The sequence below is a fragment of the Erpetoichthys calabaricus genome, chromosome 6 (genome assembly GCF_900747795.2).
Source record: "Erpetoichthys calabaricus chromosome 6, fErpCal1.3, whole genome shotgun sequence".
Classification (NCBI taxonomy): domain Eukaryota; kingdom Metazoa; phylum Chordata; class Cladistia; order Polypteriformes; family Polypteridae; genus Erpetoichthys; species Erpetoichthys calabaricus.
The window spans coordinates 154,486,286-154,511,981 of record NC_041399.2 but is presented as its reverse complement, the minus strand read 5'-3'; the positions used below and the strand labels follow the sequence as shown (position 1 = coordinate 154,511,981).

General features: G+C 39.8%; 1 protein-coding gene across 2 annotated transcripts; it reads left to right on the top strand.

Annotated features, from left to right (window-relative positions):
* The first annotated feature begins 872 nt into the window (after nt 1-872).
* Nucleotides 873-23,775, top strand: si:dkey-96n2.3 (uracil nucleotide/cysteinyl leukotriene receptor). 2 transcript variants are annotated; one of them, XM_051928859.1, is made up of 3 exons: nt 873-994; nt 3,850-3,925; nt 22,716-23,775. In XM_051928859.1, exon 3 carries the CDS (start codon nt 22,731-22,733, stop codon nt 23,652-23,654), a length of 924 nt encoding a protein of 307 aa, XP_051784819.1. In that variant the 5' UTR covers nt 873-994; nt 3,850-3,925; nt 22,716-22,730; the 3' UTR covers nt 23,655-23,775. The 2 variants fall into 2 exon arrangements, with proteins under 2 accessions (XP_051784819.1, XP_028660312.1); XM_028804479.2 differs by lacking the exon at nt 3,850-3,925 and having other exon boundaries at nt 874-994.
* The last annotated feature ends 1,921 nt before the right edge of the window (nt 23,776-25,696 follow it).

Sequence of the window (25,696 nt, the reverse complement as noted above, 5' to 3'; positions counted from 1 at the left end):
TCAACTGGAAGAATGCTAACTCACCTCTTTTAAGTCAATGGTTAAATGATATTATATATTATCTAAAACTGGAAAAAATCAAATTCTCACTTAGAGGATCTGTATAAAACTTTTTCAAAACTTCAGATCTAACAAAGGATCTAATAAATAACATTTTAGAATAAGCACTTAAATTGAGGAAGTGGATTCTCTCCCCTCTTTTTTTATTCTATTTAATTTTATTATTTTATGTATTTACATATCTTTACTGTTGTTAAAGTTTGGCTCTCTTTGTCATGGGTGGGGGTTGATTAGTTTCAAACCTAGTTTTGCTAAACTTGACTTGCTTGTATGGACTGTAGTTTGATTCTAATAAATTCTTGACTTCTCCAGAAGGAGAGCTGATAGCACACTATATCAGTCAGCTTCAGGGAGCTGGGGTTCGGAGATTTTCGATGCCTGGACTGTAACAGACATCACAGCTGAAAAGAATTAGCTACTGAGTTGAACATTTCTCACAGCAATTACACTTCTCCAGTATGCACCAACCTCATCTTGTAAAGCCTTGCATTACTTGGCTTCCTGCATTGGCTTCTTTGCTAACAGCTCAGTAGTTCCTCTTCCCAATCCACTAATATCTGGAAGCCTAGAAAACAATTTCATGAAGCCTAATAAACCACACAAAAGTAAATAAGGCAGATTGTCAAGGTATGAAGCAATTGAAAATTATGATTTTAGAACATCACTGAAGTGGCAGTGTATTCCAGTTCATAACTTTTGCCTGCTTATCATTACAGCTTAAATAATGCTGTTTTAACTAAGAATTTCTTGTGAGAAGCAAACTAGAACTGCAACTGTTGTGGTGAATTAGGTAATGTGAGCTCTGTTCAGTTTAACCCTCCTTTTGTTTGCATCACTTTGCTGCATGTACACACTGAGGTGTTAAAGCTGCAAAAACCAGACAATGCCATGAAGAACTCACTGTACACATCAACTCTTAAAAGTCCTAAGAATGGTAAGAAGAAACCATGAGTTAATCTCAGATTTTTAGACAATTATACTTACAAAAATTTTAGTTTTGCTTGTATTCATGTAGTATAAAATTTCTAAGCATAAACCTATCTTGGTTTAAAAAGAATTTTCATTAATCATAGTCTATTTTGCTTAGCTGTATTTGTCTGTTATTTTTCTGCTTTTTAAAGGAACTCCAACTACCATTTAATAAGGAGTAATAGCCAAATATATGTAGCAATTGTAAAAATGTGTTTATTGTATATGTGTCACATTTCATGATAACGTATTTTTATTCATAATTGTTTTATGCTTATTTCATGATTGCTATGCAAAAATGTTTAATTTTTTGGATTATTGTGTGTTTTCAGATAGAATTCTAAAATTTGTAAAAATAAAAATTCTTTAGTACTGTATTTACTTTGTGTCACATTAACATTAATTTGAGATTAACTCCATACAATGTCTTCCCAACTATTTTGTAAACTAGTCTGCACCCTCACTGGATTCAAATAATTTGGATGTTTTCCAGAATTTTATTTGAGCTTATTAATAATGAAGAACAGAAAAGACTCTTTAATGTCAAAGTGAAAGCAGATCTCTGAAAATCAGTCTAAATTAATTGCAAAAATAAAACAAAATGTTTTAATAGCTTAACTTTTCAGTATTTTCTTAGATGCATCTTTGGCAGCCATGAGAGCCTTGAGTCTGTGAGCACAGGTTTCTCTTTCTATCACCTTCATATATCTGGACACTAATAATTTTCTGAACATCAGCACTTCACAGCTTCTCAGGCTGTGTGCGATTGTACAGAGTTCACAAGTGAGCAGCCTTTTTCAAGTCTAGCCACACATTCTCAGTTGGATTGTGACTCAGCTACTCAAGGACATCGACATTGTTTTTTTAAGCAATTTTCATCTAACTTTGGCTTTATGCTTGGGGTTGCTGGAAGACGAATCTAGTCCCAGATTTCTTGCAGACTTTATCAGGTTTTCCTCCCGGATTTCCCTGTAATTTGTGGCATTCATTTTATCCTCTACCCTCTCAAGCCTTCCAGGGAATGCTGCAGAGAAGCATCCCCACAACAGAATGCTGCCACCATTCTGCTTTATGGTGGGGACAGAATGTTTTGGATAATGTGCAGCGTTCATACATATTGTTGAGCTTTCTGGTTGTTAGACTAAATTGTGGTTTCATCAGACCATACAGTCTTCTTCTAGATGACTTCAGAGTCTCCCATGTGCCTCTGGCAAACTCTACCAAGAAATGTCATGTGCATTTTTTTGTAACAGACTTTCTCTTTACCACTCTCCCATAAAGCTGAAACTGATGATGCACCCTAGAAACAGTTGTCTGCTCAATATCTGCAATCTTAGCCACTATGGCTTTTACCTCCTTCAGAATTATCATAGGTCTCTTGGTGGCCTTCCTCACTACTCCTCTTGTACAATCAGTAAGTTTTTGTGGATGCCTAATGTAGACAGATTTACAGCTGCACCATACTCTTTCCATCCCTTTAACTGCACTGTAAGGGATATTCATTGACTTGGATATTTTCTTGTTTCCATTCACTATGTTGCAGATTTGTTTGTGTTCTTTTGTCCTCATCGTGTAGGTACTGCTACAATACTGACTCACCACCAGTATGTAAGACCCAAAACCATTACAGAATTAGAAGACACGTTTCTGAGAGCCAATAACTTATGTGATAAGCACCTCACAGGGTAGTGGTCGAAGTAAGCAACTGTCATCTAACTGTGAAGAAAGGACTTTGAGCTGCAGGTTTGACAGGTCAAGTGGCTGTAAGAAAGTCATTGCTAAAATTGCAAAACAAGAAAGAGAAGCTTATCTGGGCCAGGAATTACCACCACTTTCAATGTACTAGGAAATTAAGTCACAGCACAAAAAATTGAAGACATCAGTACAGCACGGCAAAATGTACGTGAAGCTGTTGATCTGAGAGGTATCTATAATGCAGCCTTTAGACTTGTGTACTGATTCTTTTGTGGCTTTGGGTCTGCCAGGCCTGGTTCAATCAGAGTTTCCTCCGATTTTAAAAGTTCCTTCTGGTAGTGTAGGAAACTGTAATTACTGACACCTTGGCTTTCTTTGCAATTTCTTAAATGAAAAGACCTAAACCTTTTAAGGTTATAATGCTCTTCCTGACTTCCTTTGTTAATTGCCTTTTTCTTATTATTATGATAGCAATAAACAATGTAAAATATCTCTATTATAATGAAAAAATCTTTGGTCAAGACGTGATTTTCTCGGAGACACTTTAATAACGTCCCACGAGACAAGGAGGTGAGACAAAAGGACAGCTGCTGTACAGGCTTTTAAATGTCTGATGCGCTGCATGACATGCAGATCACGCAGCACAGCACAAGCTAGCTGTTCGAGCATAGAGGAGGTAAAATAAATGTATTTGTTTCCCATTGTTATCACCGTTTAAGAGGGGGTTTCGGAGTAGCGACCGCATCTCTTTAGCGTGCATTCAGCATCCCTCTTCACAATGCGAGAGGCAGAGATGCGAAGTGGCTGGTGCATTGCGCGACCCGGATGGGGCATGGTGGGGGTGTAACTCATTCACTAGAGCTTTATTACTGGCAAAAATTAAGAAATAAAAAATGAATGAAATGAAAATAACAGTCTCCAAACCCGGGGGAGCCCCCTAGTTGTCCAAATCAGGGGGTTTAGCAACACAGATTGTTCCAACACTGCTTTTATTTAGATAGGAGATTTGAAAGTAAAGTAAGTAGGGTCACCTGTATCAATTATTTCAAGCTTTAATTAACTTTCATCGCTGCAGAAATTCTTTTTACCTCTGGCCGTTTACTGTTTACCTTTGTACCATTTCAGGTTATTCACTGGACTTGAACTGCTTAAATTTCTAAAACGTTTGACTATATATAACAGGATAAACAAAAGGACAAAGGTGAGAATGAGGTTAGGGTCCCAATGGGCACCCCATTTAATAAAGGTGTCCTTAGGACAATGAAAGGCATGGCAGGTGTGTAAACAAAATGACAGCTAGTACCTGAGAGAAAAAGGGCTTAGACTGGAGGAGCTCCATTGTGATCTGAAACTGGTCCAAGAGTGAATGCTGACTTCTAGGTTGACAAAGATTTAAGTTCCCTGGATTTCAAGGCTCCAAAGTATTTATGTTGTCATTCCACTGGGCAGGAGAACAACTTGGCAGAATAGAAGTGGCACCAAGTAACACAGCAGATTATTGAGAAGAGAAGTGGTATAGTAAAGGGTGAGTTCATAGTTATTGAAACACCATCTATATATATAAAGGAGAGCTGGGATCCATGTGGCTGTGTTTGTGTGTTTATGGAGAGTTAAGGCGGGTGTTGGAGTCACGTGATTATCTCCCCTCCCATTCACCTCATTTCATTCACTTCATTTCGCTCCGAGCTGAGCTCCGCAGCTTTCTCCTTTACCGATTTACTGTTTAGTAGATGAGGTACTTACTGAATAGTATTTTTTCCTTTAGTGTTTCTACTTAGTATTTCTTAGTGTTTAGTAGACGCGGTGTGCCGGTGTTCCCAGCGGTGTTGCAGTTTAGTGTTACTTTCTACTTCATTTTTGTACTTTAGTGTTTAATAATAAATAATAATAATTCATTACATTTATATAGCGCTTTTCTCAGTACTCAAAGCGCTAAAATATTGAGTGATACTTAGCTGATAGCAGTGTAGAAGCAGCACAGCACAACGGAGCCGGTAGGACAGGCGGGTGTGGTAACGTAGGTGAGCAGCGATAGCAAGCAGCAGAAAGCACAGCAGGAGGAGGAAGCAGGATTTGGATGTTCCAATACACAGCCATAAACAGTAACGCTTGGTAATTTCAGGCGTGATCGCCCCGGAGCCATAAGCCATAAACCAAGTTAGTATGAACATCAGATCAGTTCCCAGTCGTAGGGTAATGTAAGATGAAACGGGAGCAGATCAGCATAGCGAATATAATCACGGAGACAGATCATCCCGAAGTGCTAGATCGCCAGGTACAAAGAAATGTTCATTTTCTCGTCCCGTGATCCACAGACTCAGCTGTTCCCAGTAAAGTGGAGTCCATAAAATCTGTAAATATTAAGCCAAATCCATGCAATTCGAGTCACCTGTATCCACGAACTATACGTACATCCATCCATCCATCCATTGTCCAACCCGTTGAATCCGAACACAGGGTCACGGGGGTCTGCTGGAGCCAATCCCAGCCAACACAGGGCACAAGGCAGGAAACAATCCTGGGCAGGGTGCCAACCCACCACAGACTATACGTACAATAAACGAAAAAAAACAAGCGTAAGAAAGTGCAGAATTAAGGCGAATTTTGCGAAAAGTGTTGTTAACAGGGAGGAGCAGCAACAACAAGCGTGCGCCAGCGTCCCTCACCTGCTATAATAAAGCAGTTATAATAAAGAAGTTTAGTAGACTTTTACCTTATCTCATTTAGTGTTCTTCCCAGCGGTGTTGACGTTTTTTAGTGTTAGTGTCTACTCAGTGGCATAGTGTAGTGGGGGCGGCAGGGGCGGCCCGCCCCGGGCGGCACTTTTAGGGGGCGGCAAAATTTCACAATAAATAATAATAATATCTTGTAAAAATTTGAACCATACCTAAATAAGGGGGCGGCGGAATTTTCCTCCACCCCGGGCGGCTGACACCCACGCTACGCTACTGTGTCTACTTAGTGTTTGTGTTTAGTGTTATGGAAGGCGTGATCTTACCAGTGTCAGATTTTGCAATGAATGAGTTGGTAAATAATGATTATTTATCAGCAGATCACATGAGCAAATTCAATGAAATTTTAGCTGCGCATACAATTTTCCAAACTCAAAAGGTTTTGCTAATGTGGACTCCTGACATACCTATAATGCCCATTCCACAAAATGCAAAACATATTCAAATATTACCTTCTGCAGCTACTGAAAGAGTGACTCACTGGGTGTATACCTATTATGATGGTGCTGTAATTCATGTCTATGACAGTTTAAACGCTGATAAAAAATTCAACCTCACCGAAAAGCAGCTTCATTTCCTTCATGCTTTGTTTCCTTACAAACCTCCCATAGTTTATGAAGATGCACAGCAACAATTAAATCATACAGATTCTGGTGTATTCTAAATTGCATTTGCTGTGTGTATTTCTTTAGGTATTGACCCAAGTGATCAAGTTTTTACTATTTCTTCAATGCAAAATCACTTACAAATAATTTTTGTTACTCGACAATTGCTTCCATTCCCTGTCGAAAGTAGCTGACGGGCGACACCAGTTACAAGTATTCAGTGCATTCAAAGACCTGTACGAAATACGGCTACTAACACAGTCACTCATAAAAGGGGAGATGACTCGGTGCAGGAAATGGGTATTGAAACTACCTTGGAAGACATGCAATCAATGAGGCGATTAAACGGATCTCAAAAGACGACTTCTAAGTTGGAAAAAAAGCGCTTGGCTGCCAAAACCATATATATATATATATATATATATATATATATATATATATATATATATATATATATACATACATCCATCCATCCATTTTCCAACCTGCTGAATCCGAACACAGGGTCACGGGGGTCTGCTGGAGCCAATCATATATATATATATATATATATATATATATATATATATATATATATATATATATATATATGTATATATAATATACATACATATATATATATATATATACATATACATATATACACATATACATATATACATATACATATATATATATATATATATATATATATACACATATACATATACATATACATATATATAGATATACATATATATACTGTGAGGGATGACCGGCCAATACCCCCAGGCCACTAGATGGAGCCCTCCCTGTAGCATGGAAGTGCCCCGAAAACCAGCAGGGAATTATGGACAATGGAGTTTCCATTCCCAACCCTTCTGGACACCGTGGGGCCCACCAGAGGATGCTGCAGGGAGGCTCAAGGACTCTTACGTGCCCTATAACCCGGAAGTGCATCATGATCACATGACAGGAAGAAACGACGTGCTTCCGGGTTGAGGAAAAGGACTTTTACCCTGACCTGGAAGTCATAAGGACTTGTGGGATTGTTGGACAGGAACACCTCCGGGTCAGGGAATATAAAAGGACGATGGGAAATCCCAGACGTTGAGCTGAGTTGGGAGGCAGGGTGGCTAAGCGTCTGGGAGTGGAGGATTGAGTATTGTGATTATTGTATTGATTGGTTATTGAGTATAGTGGAGTGGTGGTGCTTTGTGCCCTTTATTATTATAATAAATATTCATCTTTGGATTTTACCTGGTGTCTGACGTGTGGTCTGAGGGTTCAAGGGGTCACGGAGACCTTAAACTGTCACAATACATACACACACACACACATATACATACACATATACATCTATACTAATAGAAGGCAATACCCTCACTGACTCACTCATCACTATCTCTCCAACTTCCCGTGTAGGTAGAAGGCTGAAATTTGGCAGGCTCATTCCTTACAGCTTACTTACAAGAGTTAAGCAGGTTTCATTTCGAAATTCTACACGTAACGGTCATAACGGTCGACGACGTCCGCCATGTTAAACTTTCTTATTTATGGCCCCATCTTCACGAAATTTGGTAGGCGGCTTCCCTGCGCTAACCGAAACCGATGTACGTACTTATTTCGGTGGTATGACACCACTTTCGGCCACCATATTGAACTTGCCAACGGACTTTGTTACTTAATGGGCCCATCTTCAAGAAATTTGGTACGCGGGTTCCCAACGCTAACTGAATCCTACTTACGTACATATATACGTCCATAACCTGCAGCTCGGTCCACACTCTGAATCCTCCAGGCACTCCTGAGCATAATCTAATTTTGAAGGTTGGGGCACCAATAATGTTACTGAGAAACTTACAGCCACCAAAACTTTGTAACGGCACGAGACTTCAGGTCACATGCCTGCAAAAGAACCTAATTGAGGCAACTACTTTTACTGGCGGTGGCTCAGGGGAGAGAGTTTTTATTCCTCGCATCCCCGTTATACCCTCTGATCTCCCATTTCAATTCAAACGCCTCCAATTTCCAGTAAGGCTCTGCTTCACAATGACAGTTAATAAGTCTCAGGGACAGACCCTGCAAAAGGTTGGCATTGATTTGAGGCAAGATTGCTTTTCACATGGCCAACTATACGCTGCATGCTCAAGAGTAAGCTCAGCGCACAGCTTGGTCATATTACAACCGGAGGGGCGAACTGACAACGTGGTATACAAAGAGATCCTTAACAAATAATTATTGGTACATTTTCCCTCAGTTTATTATTTAAAATTTTAAAGCAGTACTTCACCACTGCGAAGTGCGGGTATTTTGCTAGTTTTTGTATAAATGACAGCATTTTGAATTAACTGAAAGCTGCACACAGAAAAATTCGAAAAGCCTGAGTTGCAATTGTCTGTTCTACAAGTAAATGCAATAATTGATTTCTCTGTATCCTTCATATTTAGATATGGCCATCATTTTTCAGCATTTTAAGATGTTAGGTGATAGTCTATGTTTGTTTTAAAGGACAAACTGGTGTCAAAGATAACACCTAAACTGCAATTGAATAAAACTAATATGTACACCTTCTGAATTTAAAAATAATAACATTTCTGTTTTTTATGTATTCAAAGCCAATTAACACAATTAATTAAAAACAGTACAGGATAGACATAATTGTCTTTGAAAGAAATGTATAGATATGTATAGAATGTATTTGAATATAATGATAGAGCACTATTGACACAACAGTACATACTGGAACTGCTTTGGTAAATATGAAATAAATGATGCAAGGATAGTACCTGAAAGCCCGGTTTCATCTTCAAGCCTAAGTAACAGTCTTGAGTGGTCAATGTTGTTGAAGGCTGCACTTGAATCTAAAAACATATTTACTGTAGCATTTCCTTTCTCAGAAGATATCAAAATGTAATCTACAACCTGAGATAATGTTGCGTGTGTACTGTGTCTGGGGCAAAAGTCAGACTGTATCTGGAACTCAAGTGAATTGTGTGGAACAAGGTAGATGGAAGCTAAACGGCAAGTGCTTCTTCACGTACAATCATTCTTCTCTAAGCCTCTTTACTTTATATGATTTTTCATCTCAACAGTTCTTGTTTTTTATATGACAAATATAGGTATCCAGATCTTTTTCTCACTTATAAGTCATGTTTCATTATAACTCACTTAAGAAAAAAGTTGGTTCCACATAAGTGTGTTTGTGTAAATAGATATACTTCTGTTGGCATTGCTGGTCGAAGAGCATTTGGAGCCCAACATAACATGAAAAGTATTTTATATTTTGTGAGATCTCCTTCTAGTGTTGCTTTACTCTTTTTCAAGATATCATATTTTTGACTTATTGGACTGATGCCTTTAATCAAGGTGACTTACAACTTTAGAGACCTGACATTTTTTTTCCTTTTCCAATTGGAATACAGGTAGATGAAGTGACTTGCTTGAAGTCACACAGTGTTAGTAGCAGGATTTCAACCCACAGCCTCAGGCTGTGAAGTCCAAAGTGTTAACCCCTATGGCAAATCATCTCCCTTTTCTTCCAGATTGAGTATGATCGCATTGAAGAACAGCAATATAAATTAAAGCAACTAATATTGTAACTCAAAAGCAAGGATTACAGTTTTTTAATCATAGTAAAGTTGTTTACTACCACAAACTGTTCATGCATTTCACAATATATTACTGAATGCATAATGCAAAACTGAAAAAAAAGTCCAGAAACTACTTGGAAAATGTGACCTGATTGTGTGACTTTGCTGAGATCTCTGCTGAAACTGAAGAAGTGACACTTGTGAAAATACCAGGGTATTTTCTCTCAAGAGGAAAATCTGAGAAGCAGGAAACAAAAGAAACTGTCTCCTTTTTATTTCTTTCTGATATAATTATTGTCTAGGAGAAACCAAAAAGATATTAAGGAGATCTCTTTTTGATTTTTCATTCCTATGTGTAGTCGGGTTGACGAACATTGTACTTCGTTGTCAGATGTGCTTCAAGCCCTCAGTATGTTGTAGACTAATAAAACCCTTGGACCTGATGGATTCTTACCAATTGTACTGAAAAATTGAAAGATCTCATCTATAAACCCTTATTAGGTATATTTCAGCAGTCAGTTCAGAAAGGAGCAGTACCTGAGGACTGGAAAGTTGCAAATGTTACTCCAGTCTTCAAGAAGGGATACAAAATGGATCTTAGTAATTACAGACCAATTAGTCTTACTTCTTTGCCGTGCAAAATTATGAAAACTATAATAAGAAATAAATGACAAAATTACCTAAAAATCATTTTCTAAACAGCAGCCAGCATAGGTTTATGAGAGAAAGAAGGTCTTGCAAATCAACCTCTTAAAATTATTTGAATAAGCAAGTAGAATAGTTGGCAAAATCAAAACATACAACATAATTTACTTTGATACAGTTCCAAAGATTAATTCTGAAACTAGAAGCTGTAGGCATCAGAGGTTACCTACCAATCTGGATCTCTAGTTGGTTAACCAGCAGGAGATAAAGAGTACGGATAAGAGAAGAATGCTCCATATGGAGCAAGGCTATCTAGTGGAGTCCCTCGGGCATCTGTCTTTGGGCCATTACTTTTTCTGATTTATATTAATGACATTGATTCTGGTGTAGTTAGTAAACTTGTCAAACTCGCAGATGACACTAAAATTGGAGGGATGGCAGACACTGAGGTGGCAGCAAAAAGAATTCAAAAAGATCTGGATAACCTTCAATCAATTATAAATACATGATGAGAGACACTGTCATATAAGAAGCAACCTCTGAAAAGGATTTAGAGGTATATGTTGATGCAATATTTTCATCGACGAAGCAATGCACAAAAACTATTTAAAAAGGCAAATAAAATGTTAGGTTATATCATAACAACTGTTGAATTTAAGTCATGGGGTGTTATGCTCAAACTATATAATGCACTAGTAAGACCACATCTGGAGTATCCTACTATATAAAAGTGGTCGGGATTGTCTTTCCATCCCGTGAGTGCAAAGCGTAGCTGTATTCCTCTTATCACAGACTTACTACTTGCAGCTTGCGGTACGAAGCGACGCGATGTGAGCAGAGTTCTGGTGCTCCCATCATTCCCTTGCTTTTGTGCGCGATGCGCTGGAAAAATAGACAAAATTATGTCTCTGGAAATAATTAATGTTGATGGAGTACAAATGCCTCACTGCGGGAGATGGTGCTTGCTTATTCTCATCTATAGCTTATTTAGTGCATGAAACTCCGTCTTTAGCGGTACAGATTCGGGCTGACATTGTACGACATGTTTTAAGTAATTGGTCAAGGTTTCAGCCATTTACAATGATGCCGTCAGGAATCTCTTATACAAATGAGCTTCAGTATCTCACTGAAATGTCAAAGTCTCAAACTTATGGTACCATTTCTGAGCTAATGGCAGTGGGAGAGTTGTTCCCCTATGAGTTTCAAGTATATTATTATGGAGTCCTACACTTCAAGTTTGGACAGGCACTCGAGGGGATAAAAAAACTTAGGTTTTCGGGAGATGTTATGAATGGGCACTTTGATGTTCTCATTCCCTACACTTACATGCCTGATGTACACATGGAGCGCACTCAAATTGAGGATAAAACTCGGTCGCCTTAAAAGGCAGGTGAGCCTAGTTATGTAGTTCTGGTCACCGCACTACAACAAAGACAGAGCAGCACTTGAAGCTGTGCAGAGGAGAGCAACCCAGGACTCAAGGACATGTTCTACTCTGACAGACTCAGAGAATTAAACCATTTTAGCCTTGAGCAGAGAGGACTGCATGGGGACTTAATCCAGGTATTTAAAAAGCTCACTGACACTGATAAAGTAAATCCAGCAACATTCTTTTGTTCTCTGGGTGAATCACATACTTGAGGACCTCAGTAGAAATTAATGAGAAGTGCATTTAAAACTGAAGCCAAGAAACAATTCTTTATGTAAAGAGCTGTGTGACTCTGGAACAACTACTGACACATGTAGTGGAAGCAGAAGCCTTGACAGCCTTCAAGAAAAATCTGGATAAAATTTACTGACAGCTTATCTATTAGCTAAAAAAACCAGCTTGATGGACAGATTGGTCTCCTTTTGTTGGTCAAATTTCATGTTTCTTAAGTTCTTATAAAATCTGTACTGGTAATGTTTGTACAGATTTTACATGACAGCTGTTCAAATTTTTTAAATTATTTGTCAAATTAGTTCTAAACAATAAATAAGGGTTATTTTTGTTTTAATCTATTAATCCAAAAGAGTAGTCAGAGTGGGCCAGAAAAAGACCTTTTGTTAACACTGTCTGAACATAATGTTAAAAAATATGTCCACTCTTCAGAAGACCTTTGACTTTGTTGCTCTTCATTTATGTTCTAGTTTCTGGCATTCTAATTTAAGAGCATAAACATTGTGAGTGTTGATCTGATCTTATCTATTTCAAGTGGTAATGATCAAATGCAGCAAAAGCTGCAGAAACTTTTCTACTTCTCTTTTTTGCTGTTACAGCAAGGTGACTCAGTTTCTCCATATCAGTGAACTTTTCAGTGCAGGGGTGTAGAACTTGGCAGTGTTGCTTTGCCAGTTAATTACAGGCAGTTTGGCAGGAGAAAGTAAAATTATGGATCTGTCCCACACTTTCGACTTTTTCTCCAGTGAAATTTGGAAGTGTAAATGATTAAAATATGACAGTAACTCAATGTTTAGCAACACACTTTAGGTGCATCTAAGTGTTAACTGTATATAGTGTATTTGTGTTGGTGCATATATGTGTAAATGTTTGTATTTATAAATCTTTTAAACAGGATGTTTGCAAAAGTACAACAGGATGTTTTCATAAGAACAGGCATTTGTCACATCAGACTATATCTTAGGAAGGTGTATCATTTTATTAGTAGGCGTCTGAAACAAGAATGTTAAATGTATTTTGTTTTTTGTTCAAAATGACAGTGTTTGTAGATTCAATGTATTTATTTCAATTTCTGTGGTGCCTAAAATCCACACTTCAACCAATAGAACCTTTTCAATAATGATTCAGCAGAATGTTAAGAGCCTTGAATAATCAACTGCTGTCATATTTTACCTTTATGGTGGTACCTGGTGTCAAGAATTCAAAATAACTACAATATTACGACAGTATTAATGAAACAGTAACCACTCAATTACAATGCATGTTAAAATATGCTGTAACAGAGCATTACTGGGTCATATGTACCTGGATCATAAGTTACTCTGGAAGATGAACTTCAGTGAAACATTGGACAGTTTTTTTTTTTTTTTAAACAGCAGTACATTTTTTCATAATGTTCAACAAAAAGCAGAACTTGTGATTGAAACAGAGTGATAGAGGTACATGCTGCAACAGGGACACAGAGTTTTTAGAAATAAGCCTGGATGTGATTCATTATTAGGTCTTGTGGATTTCCAAAAAATGCAATATGTGTTAATCATCATGACGACTTATTTAACTGTGTTTTGCCCCTTCATTGATAGGACAAATGAAAAACTAAGCATATATTAACTTGAATGTTGCCTTTTCTGAGGAGCACACTATCCAGGGCTGAACTACTGCTTATTGTAGAAAAGAAGGCTTACAGCCAGCAGGTTATGCCTATACAGTGCCGGGTTAAGCCATATTCACAATCAAGCACCTGACTTAAACAACTTGGATGCTTTCACATTTCTTCAGTATAAAACTGGCAGTTAAAATGCATAGACATCTTTGTAAATCTATCTAGTGAACAAAGTCAGGGCTACTGGGCCCAGTCCTGTGGTCAATGGGCTGCTGTGAAAGTGGAAATGATGGGGTAGGTGGACTGTCTCAGCCAATACAAACAGATAAACAGAAACAGAGTTGACTGGTGAGGGCTGAATATATCAAGACATGTGGCACCCCTCATATACTGTATATCTTTCATAAAGCTGTTGCTTAATCTTCATTGTACTATATATACACAATCAATCATATCTCCTTTCAGAATCACAGAGTAATGATAGTAAAAAAATGTTTTTATTCTAATATAAATGCATTCAATAATTTGACTTAACCTTAAAGTGACATTTACAATACCCACTAATTCCAATTCAGGTTTGGGATGCCTGGAGAATTCTTATCTTTGTAGGATCAGATGCAAAGCCAGGAGTCAAACCTAGATGAGTACATTTGCAGGCCCCACTTTCCCAAGCCCCCCAACCACACACCCAAACTGTCACACCCATACTAATCAGCTTGTTGTTGGGGTTGTGGAGAAAAAAATTAAATAACTCACATGCCAAGGATTCAAGCCTAAGATACTGGATCCATTGATATACTAGCACTGTGTGACATTTTATTTCTAGTATATAACAGCACAATGTGGCCACTTCACCCTAGGGTTCCAGAGGACCTGATAGGATTGGGAGATTTAACAAGTCTATGGTTCCTAATTGTTTGCTTTTTCTCATACTATTTGCAGGTAGTTTGGTACAAAATTGCACACAAGGTACATTGGTGTTTTAAATGCCAAGAGAAACCTCTGTGGGAATCGGGATTAAGCAAGACAAATGCTGTCTCTATCATTTTCTGTACCTATTTTTTTGCATTTCAGCTGAATGTTAATATAAACGTAATTAATAAACACTATTTGGGTATCATAAAACTCCTGTTTTTTAAATTTAGTTTTTATAAAAAGAAACAATAAATAATCAAAGTGATAGAAATGAGGAAATGTGTCAATCTGCACCAAAAAAATTTAAACTTTGTTTAACGCAAATGCTCATGGGGGGAAATAGAAAAATACAAGAAATGCCAAGCCTACTAAGTCAATATTTAGCTAATATCAAAAAATAAAATTTGTTAAACTGTGTGTACACAAAACATAGAAACAGAATACAGTATAAGTAACACTACTACTGTAGTTTTAGATTATGGAATCAGGATTAAATGAAAATAATAGACAGGAACATAACATTAATAACTAGTGTTATGTTTCAGTCAATAGGGCTCAGGTTTAAATTCCCCTTTTATGTTTTGTACATTTTGTATTCTTTTCTTTGTGATAATCATTTGGTTTCTATGTATCTTTTGAGTGTCTGTTGCTATGTGCAATGTGTTTTGTGGGTGTTCCCTTAATACACATGGCCACCTTCCCATCACTGTCAAAGGACCTGCCCTCAGCCCTATAAAGTCTGAAGAAAACCCACAATCCCTTGTGGTTCATTGATTGCACCATGTGATTGATGAGTTCTGTGTTGAAATTTTAAGGGTTTGTTTTTACCCTATTGCTCTGTTTTTCAAGGAATTCTCTTGGATTTTGTATTGGCACTGTGTTTGCTAATGGCATTGCCTATTTTGAAGGCATTGCCTTTAATGTCTTTTGTGCTTCTTGGAGCTTCTCGTTACAGACCATTTCTTGTTTTTAATAAATCTGTTATTTATAATGACTCTTCATTTGACCTTGTTTGATTAGCTGAGGATTTTGTTATCTCCTCTAGTGGGCATTATGAGCACCTTTTGGGCCATTTTGTGACTCTGTGCTGCATTCTTTGAGGCCTTATGCCACTTCAGCCCTTTGTGTGTTGCTGAAAATGCAACATATAGCATATGTTTTTTAATGAAGATACATACGTTAGGAGAGAAAGCATTAAAGCACTTTTCTTTGAAAGCAAAAATCAGACACAAATGATCAGCACCAAAAAAGGCAACATGTAGATTAGTATGAATTATGTTAGTAAAATACAAGTCTGGAGAATTAATTTCGCTGTAGGCCACTTAATTCTAATCATTCAAACAATAGCATATTGTTTTTTTCAAATAAAACAAAAATGTATTATACAAAGAAAGTGGTAATGAAATGAGAGACCCACTAAAAATTGACAAGGACTTTGAAATACAGAAGTGAAAGCTGAATTAATTCTCATGACAAATGACTGCTTCCTCTCCAAGTTTGTCTGAAGATCAGCCTGTGTAGATGTCATCTTTTGTAACAATAAAGACGAACTAAGAAAAAGGAATGTGAACTTTCCTTTAAGCAACAACAATGACAATGTGACTATATTTGAAATGGTCTTTGAAAATATCCTAAAGCAGGCCAGAACAGATACTTTGCAAAACACAGACATTTGGGGGATGATGAAACACCTATAAATGTAGAAAGACAAAACAAAAACAATGTTACAATAAATAATAGAGAATGTTTTTTCAAAGAGGTTCTGATACAGAAATAACATTCATATATTCTGAAAACAGCTAAAATGAAACCATAAATATCACCTATTACTTGATTAAATACATTATTAAAACAATTAAAGGTAGATCTACTGGAAAACTGGAAAAGGGCAAAAATATCTGACCAAGAAGAATCCTGCAAACAGTTACAAAAGGTCATCACACACCCAAAATGTTAAAAGTGAGGTGCCAGAGAGAGTGCGCCTATACAAGCAGCTCATACAGCAGCACCATTCTGCTGGTTTAGGTAAGTAAAAAATTATCACTCTGGAAATAAATGGAACAGAAAAGCAATTACTTTATGTAAGCATATGTAACATTGAATTGATTGAACTAATATTATCGGCAGATTATTATTGTAAAGAACAATCATTATCAACCTACAGTTAAACAAAATTTAAACATATTACTTACATGAGGAAGGTGCAACTCCCCTAGTGATATACTGTAAACATAGGATGGGGTTAAAAATGGACCTGCAGTTTTTCTATGACCTGAAGAATGGTGTTGCTGGGCATGCAACAAGATCCACAGTTGCTGCTAGAAGCTGGGACAGGACATGGCTTACAGTTTGCGCCATGCCGATTACTTGGTAGTATAATGGACAACAGACTGACTGTGTGTTTCAGTTTATCCATATCCCAAGAGGTGCTTTTGTTTTTGTGATTCTTCAAACTGGAATGAAAATCTTTAATGTGCTTGTTATACAATAAGTAATTTCCTTTCCAAGTTATTTATATAATATTAATAAATAATATTTATATAATAATATTTATTTATTTAATTTTAATAAATGACTGGAGGCAGCTGATAGGTACCGGCAGGCCAAGCGGAATGCGGCTTTGGTGGTTGCTGAGGCAAAAACTCGGGCGTGGGAGGAGTTTGGGGAGGCCATGGAGAACGACTTTCGGACGGCTTCGAGGAGATTCTGGTCCACCATCCGGCGTCTCAGGAAGGGGAAGCAGTGCAGTGTCAACACTGTATATGGTGGGGATGGTGCGCTGCTGACCTCGACTCGGGACATTGTGGGTCGGTGGGGGGAGTACTTCGAAGACCTCCTCAATCCCATTAACATGCCTTCCAATGAGGAAGCAGAGCCTGGGGACTCAGAGGTGGGCTCCCCCATCTCTGGGACTGAGGTCACCGAGGTGGTCAAAAAACTCCTTGGTGGCAGGGCCCCGGAGGTGGATGAGATACGCCCGGAGTTCCTCAAGGCTCTGGATGTTGTAGGAATGTCTTGGTTGACACGCCTCTGCAACATCGCATGGACATCAGGGACAGTGCCTCTGGATTGGCAGACTGGGGTGGTGGTCCCCTTCTTTAAGAAGGGGGACCGGAGGGTGTGTTCCAACTACAGAGGGATCACACTCCTCAGCCTCCCTGGAAAAGTCTATTCAGGGGTCCTGGAGAGGAGGGTCCGTCGGATAGTCGAGCCTCGGATTCAGGAGGAACAGTGTGGTTTTCGTCCTGGTCGCGGAACAGTGGACCAGCTCTATACCCTTAGCAGGGTCCTGGAGGGTGCATGGGAGTTTGCCCAACCAGTCTACATGTGTTTTGTGGACTTGGAAAAGGCATTCGACCGTGTCCCTCGGGGAATCCTGTGGGGGGTACTCCGAGAGTATGGGGTACCGGCCCCCCTGATAAGGGCTGTTCGGTCCCTGTACGATCGGTGCCAGAGCTTGGTCCGCATTGCCGGCAGTAAGTCGAACCCGTTTCCAGTGAGAGTTGGACTCCGCCAGGGCTGCCCTTTGTCACCGATTCTGTTCATAACTTTTATGGACAGAATTTCTAGGCGCAGCCAGGGCATTGAGGGGGTCCGGTTTGGTGGGCTCAGGATTGGGTCACTGCTTTTTGCAGATGATGTTGTCCTGTTTGCTTCATCAGGCCGTGATCTTCAGCTCTCTCTGGATCGGTTCGCAGCCGAGTGTGAAGCGGCTGGGATGAGAATCAGCACCTCCAAATCCGAGACCATGGTCCTCAGCCGGAAAAGGGTGGAGTGCCCTCTCAGGGTTGGTAGCGAGATCCTGCCCCAAGTGGAGGAGTTCAAGTATCTCGGGGTCTTGTTCACGAGTGAGGGAAGAATGGAGCGTGAGATCGACAGGCGGATCGGTGCGGCATCCGCAGTAATGCGGGCGCTGCATCGGTCTGTCGTGGTGAAAAAGGAGCTGAGCCGCAAGGCGAAGCTCTCAATTTACCAGTCGATCTATGTTCCTACCCTCACCTATGGTCATGAGCTATGGGTAGTGACCGAAAGAACGAGATCGCGAATACAGGCGGCTGAAATGAGTTTCCTCCGCAGGGTGTCTGGGCTCTCCCTTAAAGATAGGGTGAGAAGCTCAGTCATCCGGGAGGGGCTCAGAGTAGAGCCGCTGCTCCTCCGCATCGAGAGGAGTCAGATGAGGTGGCTCGGGCATCTGATCAGGATGCCTCCTAGATGCCTCCCTGGTGAGGTGTTCCGGGCACGTCTAACCGGGAGGAGGCCCCGGGGAAGACCCAAGACACGTTGGAGGGACTATGTCTCTCGACTGGCCTGGGAACGCCTTGGGATTCTCCTGGAAGAGCTAGAAGAAGTGGCCGGGGAGAGGGAAGTCTGGGCATCTCTGCTCAAGCTGCTGCCCCCGCGACCCGACCTCGGATAAGCGGGAGACAATGAATGGATGGATGGATAAATGACTGTATTGTAACTAATATTAATAGCTAGATGGAGAACTTATTTCAGTTGATTTTCTTCTTTCACGTGGCATTATTAACAGTAATTTTAGGCTAGTATTGGTCATTTTCTATTAATAGTTATTTTTCATTTGCTAATCCATCCATCCATTTTCCAACCCGCTGAATCCGAACACAGGGTCACGGGGGTCTGCTGGAGCCAATCCCAGCCAACACAGGGCACAAGGCAGGAACCAATCCCGGGCAGGGTGCCAACCCACCACAGGACACACACAAACACACCAAGCACACACTAGGGCCAATTTAGAATCGCCAATCGACCTAACCTGCATGTCTTTGGACTGTGGGAGGAAACCCACGCAGACACGGGGAGAACATGCAAACTCCACGCAGGGAGGACCCGGGAAGCGAACCCAGGTCCCCCAACTGTGAGGCAGCAGCGCTACCCACTGCGCCACCATGTCGCCCCATTTGCTAATTATAAATTATAAATATGTTATGTGGAAACTGAACATCAGTTAGTCAAAGATCTTCCACTACTAACACACATCAATCGATGCTATTTTTCCAACACTTGAATTGTAATTTGCTGCCTATAGCAGCTAATAAGCCACCATAAGCCTATTTGTACTCTGTTTTTAACTCAATTGTAAAGTTCTGTTTAAAAGCACATATTTAATGTAGTCTACTAACATACATAATTGCATTCTCTTATTGCTGTTATTTTTATAATTAATACGTAAATATGTGATAAATGACTCTTGGATAATATAAACAAAAAATATGAAATGCTCCAACTTTCATATAAGTTAACTTAGTTGCCTAATGCACTTGAATGTTATGCCATGTGTACATTTTCTAACTGTTTTGTCTTGGTAGAGTAATATATATATTGCTCTACTTTCCCCTATTGTATTATTAATATGTAGCCTTTGTCAGAATGCCTAATCTCACAGTCTTACCACTGTTTATAAGGTATTATTGTATATAACTTATCCCCACCTTCCCTTCTATATCTATAACCTCAGGCAATTAGATGTAGTAAAAAGACAAGCAGAAGTTAAGTTACACATAAAATAATGTATTACTGATAATATTCATAAATAATAACAAAATGCAAAGTATATTTGAATATTGGCAACCATACAACCTGATTAAATGGTGATATGTAGTTCAGGCAGCACACAGACTTGTAGTTACTTAAATGTCTCTAGTTAAGGAATCATTGGTGTTCAGCTTTCAGCCACATGTCTGTTCAAAATGGCTGCTGAGCTGTGCTCTTCATTGTGTTGTCTTCATCATCACAGGTTAGTAAGAGAGATGCTTCTTTCAGATGCTGGTTAGTAAGAGAGAGATACTTCTACATCATCACAGGTTAGCAAGAGAGAGATTGTGAGGTTAAACACGTACATTTATAGATGTTCTGTCCAACCCCTACAGCCATACCTCAGACCAATGGGGGAATAGAGCATCTTAACACCTGCCCCCAAACCATATGTTAAAGTACACCTTAGCCTACTTGCGGGGGGTTGGGCGGGGTAGAAATGACTTTAGCAAAGAAACACTCTGCAAACTCTTTTAAGACACATCCCCGAAATCCTGTCATAAAATTCAAACAGACCCATTCCTAGGGGGGGGGGGGGGGCGGGGGGGGTGTAGGTAAACACTAAATTACATTGCTTTGCCTAAATTACAAATAAAGACATACAAAATATTTATCAAGTTATATGTAAAATCTCACATCACAACACTAACTTATTAAATTTACTATTAACCACAAAGATTCAGAGTTAGTGATGAAAACTTGGCAGATTTGCAGGTCCCTCCAAAATTTGGGATGCAGTAAATGCTGATGACAGTAAAATAATCTTCAAAACTGGCTCAACACTTCAAAAACATAATTGAATTTGACAACATCAAAGTCATAATTGCAGATAAAAGCAACATGTCTATCATAAAAAAAATCTGGTGATGAGACGTGATTTTTGGGAGAGAGATCTTTTGAAGAGAGGCAGAGACTCTTTCACGTCACGTCATACTTACAACCTTTGGAGGCAACTCCCATGATACACATGCAGAGCAGGTTAGAGATAATGGAAGTAGGACAATTAGAATGTCTCAAAAAAATGAGAGTAAAGATCACATTAGCGCAAACAAAAGGAAAATATTACTCGGTGAAATAACGGAACAGTGAAAAGAGATCGCATAGTGTTTGAGGACAAAAAGACAGGTGCTGTACAGGCTTTTAAATGTTTGAAGCGATGCACGAAATGCCGATCAAGCAGCATGGAAGCAGCAAGCAGCTGACCGAGCAAAGAGGAGGTAAAAAAAACAACTGGTATTTGTTTCCCATTGTATCACCATTTAAGAGGGGTTTTGGAGGAGCAACCGTATCACATTGGAGTGCATTCAGCCCACCTCCTCACAATGCACAATGACGCATAGTGCTGGCAGGGTTAGGCAAGCGAAGTGCAGATCACACGGCACAGAAGCAGGAGCAATCCAGCAGCTGATTGAGCAAAGAGGAGATACAAAAAATTGTATTTGTTTTCCATTGTATCACCATTTAAGAGGGTTTTCAGAGGAGCAGCTGCGTTTGCTTGGGATGAATTCAGCCCCCCTCTTCACAATGTCATGTAGCACTGGCAGGGGTTAGCGAGTGAAGTACAGATCATGAGGCACAGCAACAGCAGAAAGCTGGTAGCTGATCGAGCAAAGAGGAGGTTAAAAAAACTGTATTTGTTTCCCGTTGTACCACTGTTTAAGAGGGGTTTTGGAGGAGCAGCCACGTCTCCTTGGGGTGCCATCAGCCCCCCTCTTCACAACGGGGGGGGGAGGGGTTGGCGAACGAAGCGAGCAGGTGGCGAAGCCACCTAGTATTACAAATAAAAATGGGCAAAGTTGACTTACATGATGCATACTCAGTAAAGTATTTAGAAATGTACATTGCTACAACATTGTTATTCAGCAAAGGGCAGAAACAATTAAAAGGACTCTATTGTAAAAAACAGATTATAAACAAAAAGAAGTTATGCTCCAAATTTTTATTTCATTAGTATAACCGTACATGGAGTACTGTGTGCACTTCTGGTCATAAAAAGTAATCATTGTATTGGAAATCATGCAGAGAACAGCAACCAAACGGCATGTCCTACTCTAACAGTGTAAGGAAATCAAGCCCCCTTAATCTTGAATGGAGATATATTTTATGTGCTCATGATTCTCAGAGGGCAGCACGGTGGCGCAGTGGTAGCGCTGCTGCCTCGCAGTTAGGAGACCCGGGTTCGCTTCCCGGGTCCTCCCTGCGTGAAGTTTGCATGTTCTCCCCGTGTCTGCGTGGTAAGTAAGGGATGGTCCACATGACCTTGTCTTCCCAAAGGACCACGTTACTCCACAGTCAGCAGCAGTTGGTGGTGGGCTGTCTGAAAAGGGAGATCAGCTTGTTGCTGAAGTAAGAAATTTACTAATGACAGAAAAATGGTGTAGGCAGGATAGCAACTTCCAAAAGTACAAAACAATAGCTTCTGTTCTTTATTTTAAAAATGGGGGTTGATTCATTAATTTCCATTATTCTCTGTGCCCTCTGTGTTTGCTCATCCATTATGCTATACCCAGTTAAATGGTAATCCAGTATAAAACCTAGCAAATAAAATCAAAAAGGCCAATTTAAAATGAATACTTAAGAAATCTAAAGCCATATCTACTGTATAATTTCTTATGCAAAAAGCAAATTCATTACTAGGATTGAATTAAAAAAGATCAAAGGTTGTATTTTGTACCATATTAATCATTAGTGTCTTTCTTGTTTCAGGATCAGCATCTAAACATGTGCAACAGCAGCAGTTGGCACATGGACAAATCAAATCTTGAGAATCCATTATTCACAGTCTATTATATCCTGGTTTGTATTGTAGCCATTCCTGGAAATATACTGGCATTGTGGGTTTTCTTCTACAACTACAAAAGTGACACAAACATTGTTTTCCTAAGGAATCTGGCCTTGGCTGATATCTCTTACATCTTGATTCTTCCAATGCGGATCATCTACCATATGAGTGATAACAACTGGTTACTAGGAGAACCTTCCTGCCGTCTCCTTGGGTTCCTCTTCTATCTAAACATGTATGGAAGTCTATACTTTATGATGTGCATCAGTCTTGATCGATTTCTTGCCATTGTCTTTCCTGTGAAATCCATGAAAGTAAGGAAGCCAGTGTATGCCCAAATTGTGAGTGTGATCCTCTGGGTTATGTTAATTACATCCATGCTCCCACTGCTTCTGTCTAATCAGACTGTGCAAAGGAATGCCACCACAGAATGCCTGCAGCTTTACCGGGAGAAAACATCAAGGAGAGCACTTGTATCTCTTAGCATTGCCTTTATCATACCCTTTATTGCTGTACTATGTTCCTATATAGCAATCGTGCATGCTTTATGGAGGGGAGGAAACATCAAAGAAACCATTAAGAACAAAGCCATTAAGCTGACTGTTATGATCTTAGTCATATTCGTTGTCTGCTTTGTTCCCTATCATGTAAGCCGATTTGCCTATATCCTTGCATTTAATCAAAAGAACAGGCCATGCACAAGTACACACTTTCACAGCAATCGCATTACTTCTGCTCTAACGAGCCTCAATGGAGCTCTAGATCCCATTATGTATTTCTTTGTAACACAGAAATTCAGGAATGCATTTCTGAAACTGGTTTGCAGAAAGGAAGGAAATAATATAGGACAGCTAAGCACCTGATAATCCAAAATGTATGTAATAGTCATTAACTAGTAATATCAGCCTCCAAGTGCAACTTTCTCACAATACACAGTGATCATGTGTCTTATTATTTGACAATAAAATTTATAATTTGTAAATTAAGCATGTTTTGTATATCTTCCTATTCTATCCATATTACTAAACGAGAATGGTAAACCGGATATGGACGCAGGGTCGTGCCTGTGGACGCAAAAGACATAGTGCGCAAGCGCCACACAAAGCCCCCCCCCCATAGTGAAACGGGAGAGACTACGCACGTGCGCAGGCGCCACACAAAGCCCCCCCCCCAGCCCCCCCCCCCCCCCCCACCGCAACAGAGCAAAACGGGAGAAACTACGAACCGTCAGAGTAGGAAACAAAGTAAAACCTCATAAAGAGGATAAAGAACAGGGACAAACACATGGAGAGCAGGTTACAGAACAAAGCCCCCCTCCCCAGAGTACAACGACAGAGACTACGAACCGTCTGACATACCGCAAGCAGGATAAAGCGAGGTCAGAAATAAAACACAGAGTAGGAAACAAAGTAAAATTTTATAAAGGGATTAAAGAAACAAAGCACACCCCCCCCCCCCCCGAGTGAAATGGGAGAGACTACCCACGTGCGCAGACAACACACAGGGCCCCCCCCCCCGCACCAGAGCAAAACGGGACAGACTACGAACCGTCAGAGTAGGAAACAAAGTAAAACGTCATAAAGAGGTTAAAGAACAGAGACAAACACATAGAGAGCAGGTTACAAAACAAAGCCCCCCTCCCCACAGTAAAACGAGAGAGACTACGAACCGTCTGACATGCCGCAAGCAGGATAAAGCGAGGTCAGAAATAAAACACACAGTAGGAAACAAAGTAAAACTTCATAAAGGGATTAAAGAACGGGGACGAACACATAGAGAGCGGGTTACAGATGATGTAACCTGGAATGCAACAGCTACAAAAAAACCTAGGCACTAAACACATGCACACCGACATACAGAATATAAAGGCAGAACCAACGACAGTTAAACGTCCACACCACACAGTGGATACGGACCCTGAAGGTTCAGGCGCCTACATCGGGCGTCACAAAGCCCAGTAGAGTACAAAAGGCAAATGCGCCTACACAGCATGGTTAGAACCAACATAATACGGAATGCGCAGGCGTGGCCGCCATATTGTGAGTGGCACTAATGCGTAGATCTAATGAACGTGGACTCCTACAACGCGCGTCTCAAACTGCATAGGCAAAGCAGGCACGGGTTCAACACGACACGGCTCCAGTTACCAAGATACAAACACGCGCCTGCCTGGATATAATTAATGAACGCAAGTGCCTACAACGTGCGTCTGAAATGACGCAAACTTGGTACAGACTCCTCCAAAAAGAAACAGCTCGACTAAACGATATACGAAGTGAAATGGGAAACACTACAGAGTCCGCAGTGCTCCACAATGCACCGTATAATAGTTCGGAAAGAGCTTCGTATTAATAGTGGAGAGACCCACAGTGACACGGGCGAACGCTCCGTATTAAACATACGTCATCCTCACACATCCAATCTATACGGCATAGGTGAATCACATTACAGTTATGCATTATTAACATTACGATAAACATCACAGTATCGCAAACAAATGAAAATTATTACTCGAAAAAGGGAAAATATAATCAGGTACGTGTTAACAGTGGAGAGCCCCAGAGTGACACGGGCGAGCTCTCCGTATTAAACGTGCGTCATCCTCACACATGGCTACCCAGCGGGCACGGGTTCAAAACGCCGGGGGTAGGCGAGCGAAGCGAGCAGGGGGCGGAGCCCCCTTGTAAAAGAAGAATGTGCCTTTATTTCTCATTGGTTGAAGGATTTCAAAAATCAGTTATGCAACAGATCTACAGTACATCAAGAGAAGAATGGCTTCAATTGCTTATGTTTCTACAATTTTTATAAGATTAAAAACCACACTTTTTACTCTTGATATCAGTTTGTTTTTATTGAAATCCAACTATTTTGATATGTTTATTTTTTAAATACCTTTAGTAAAAAT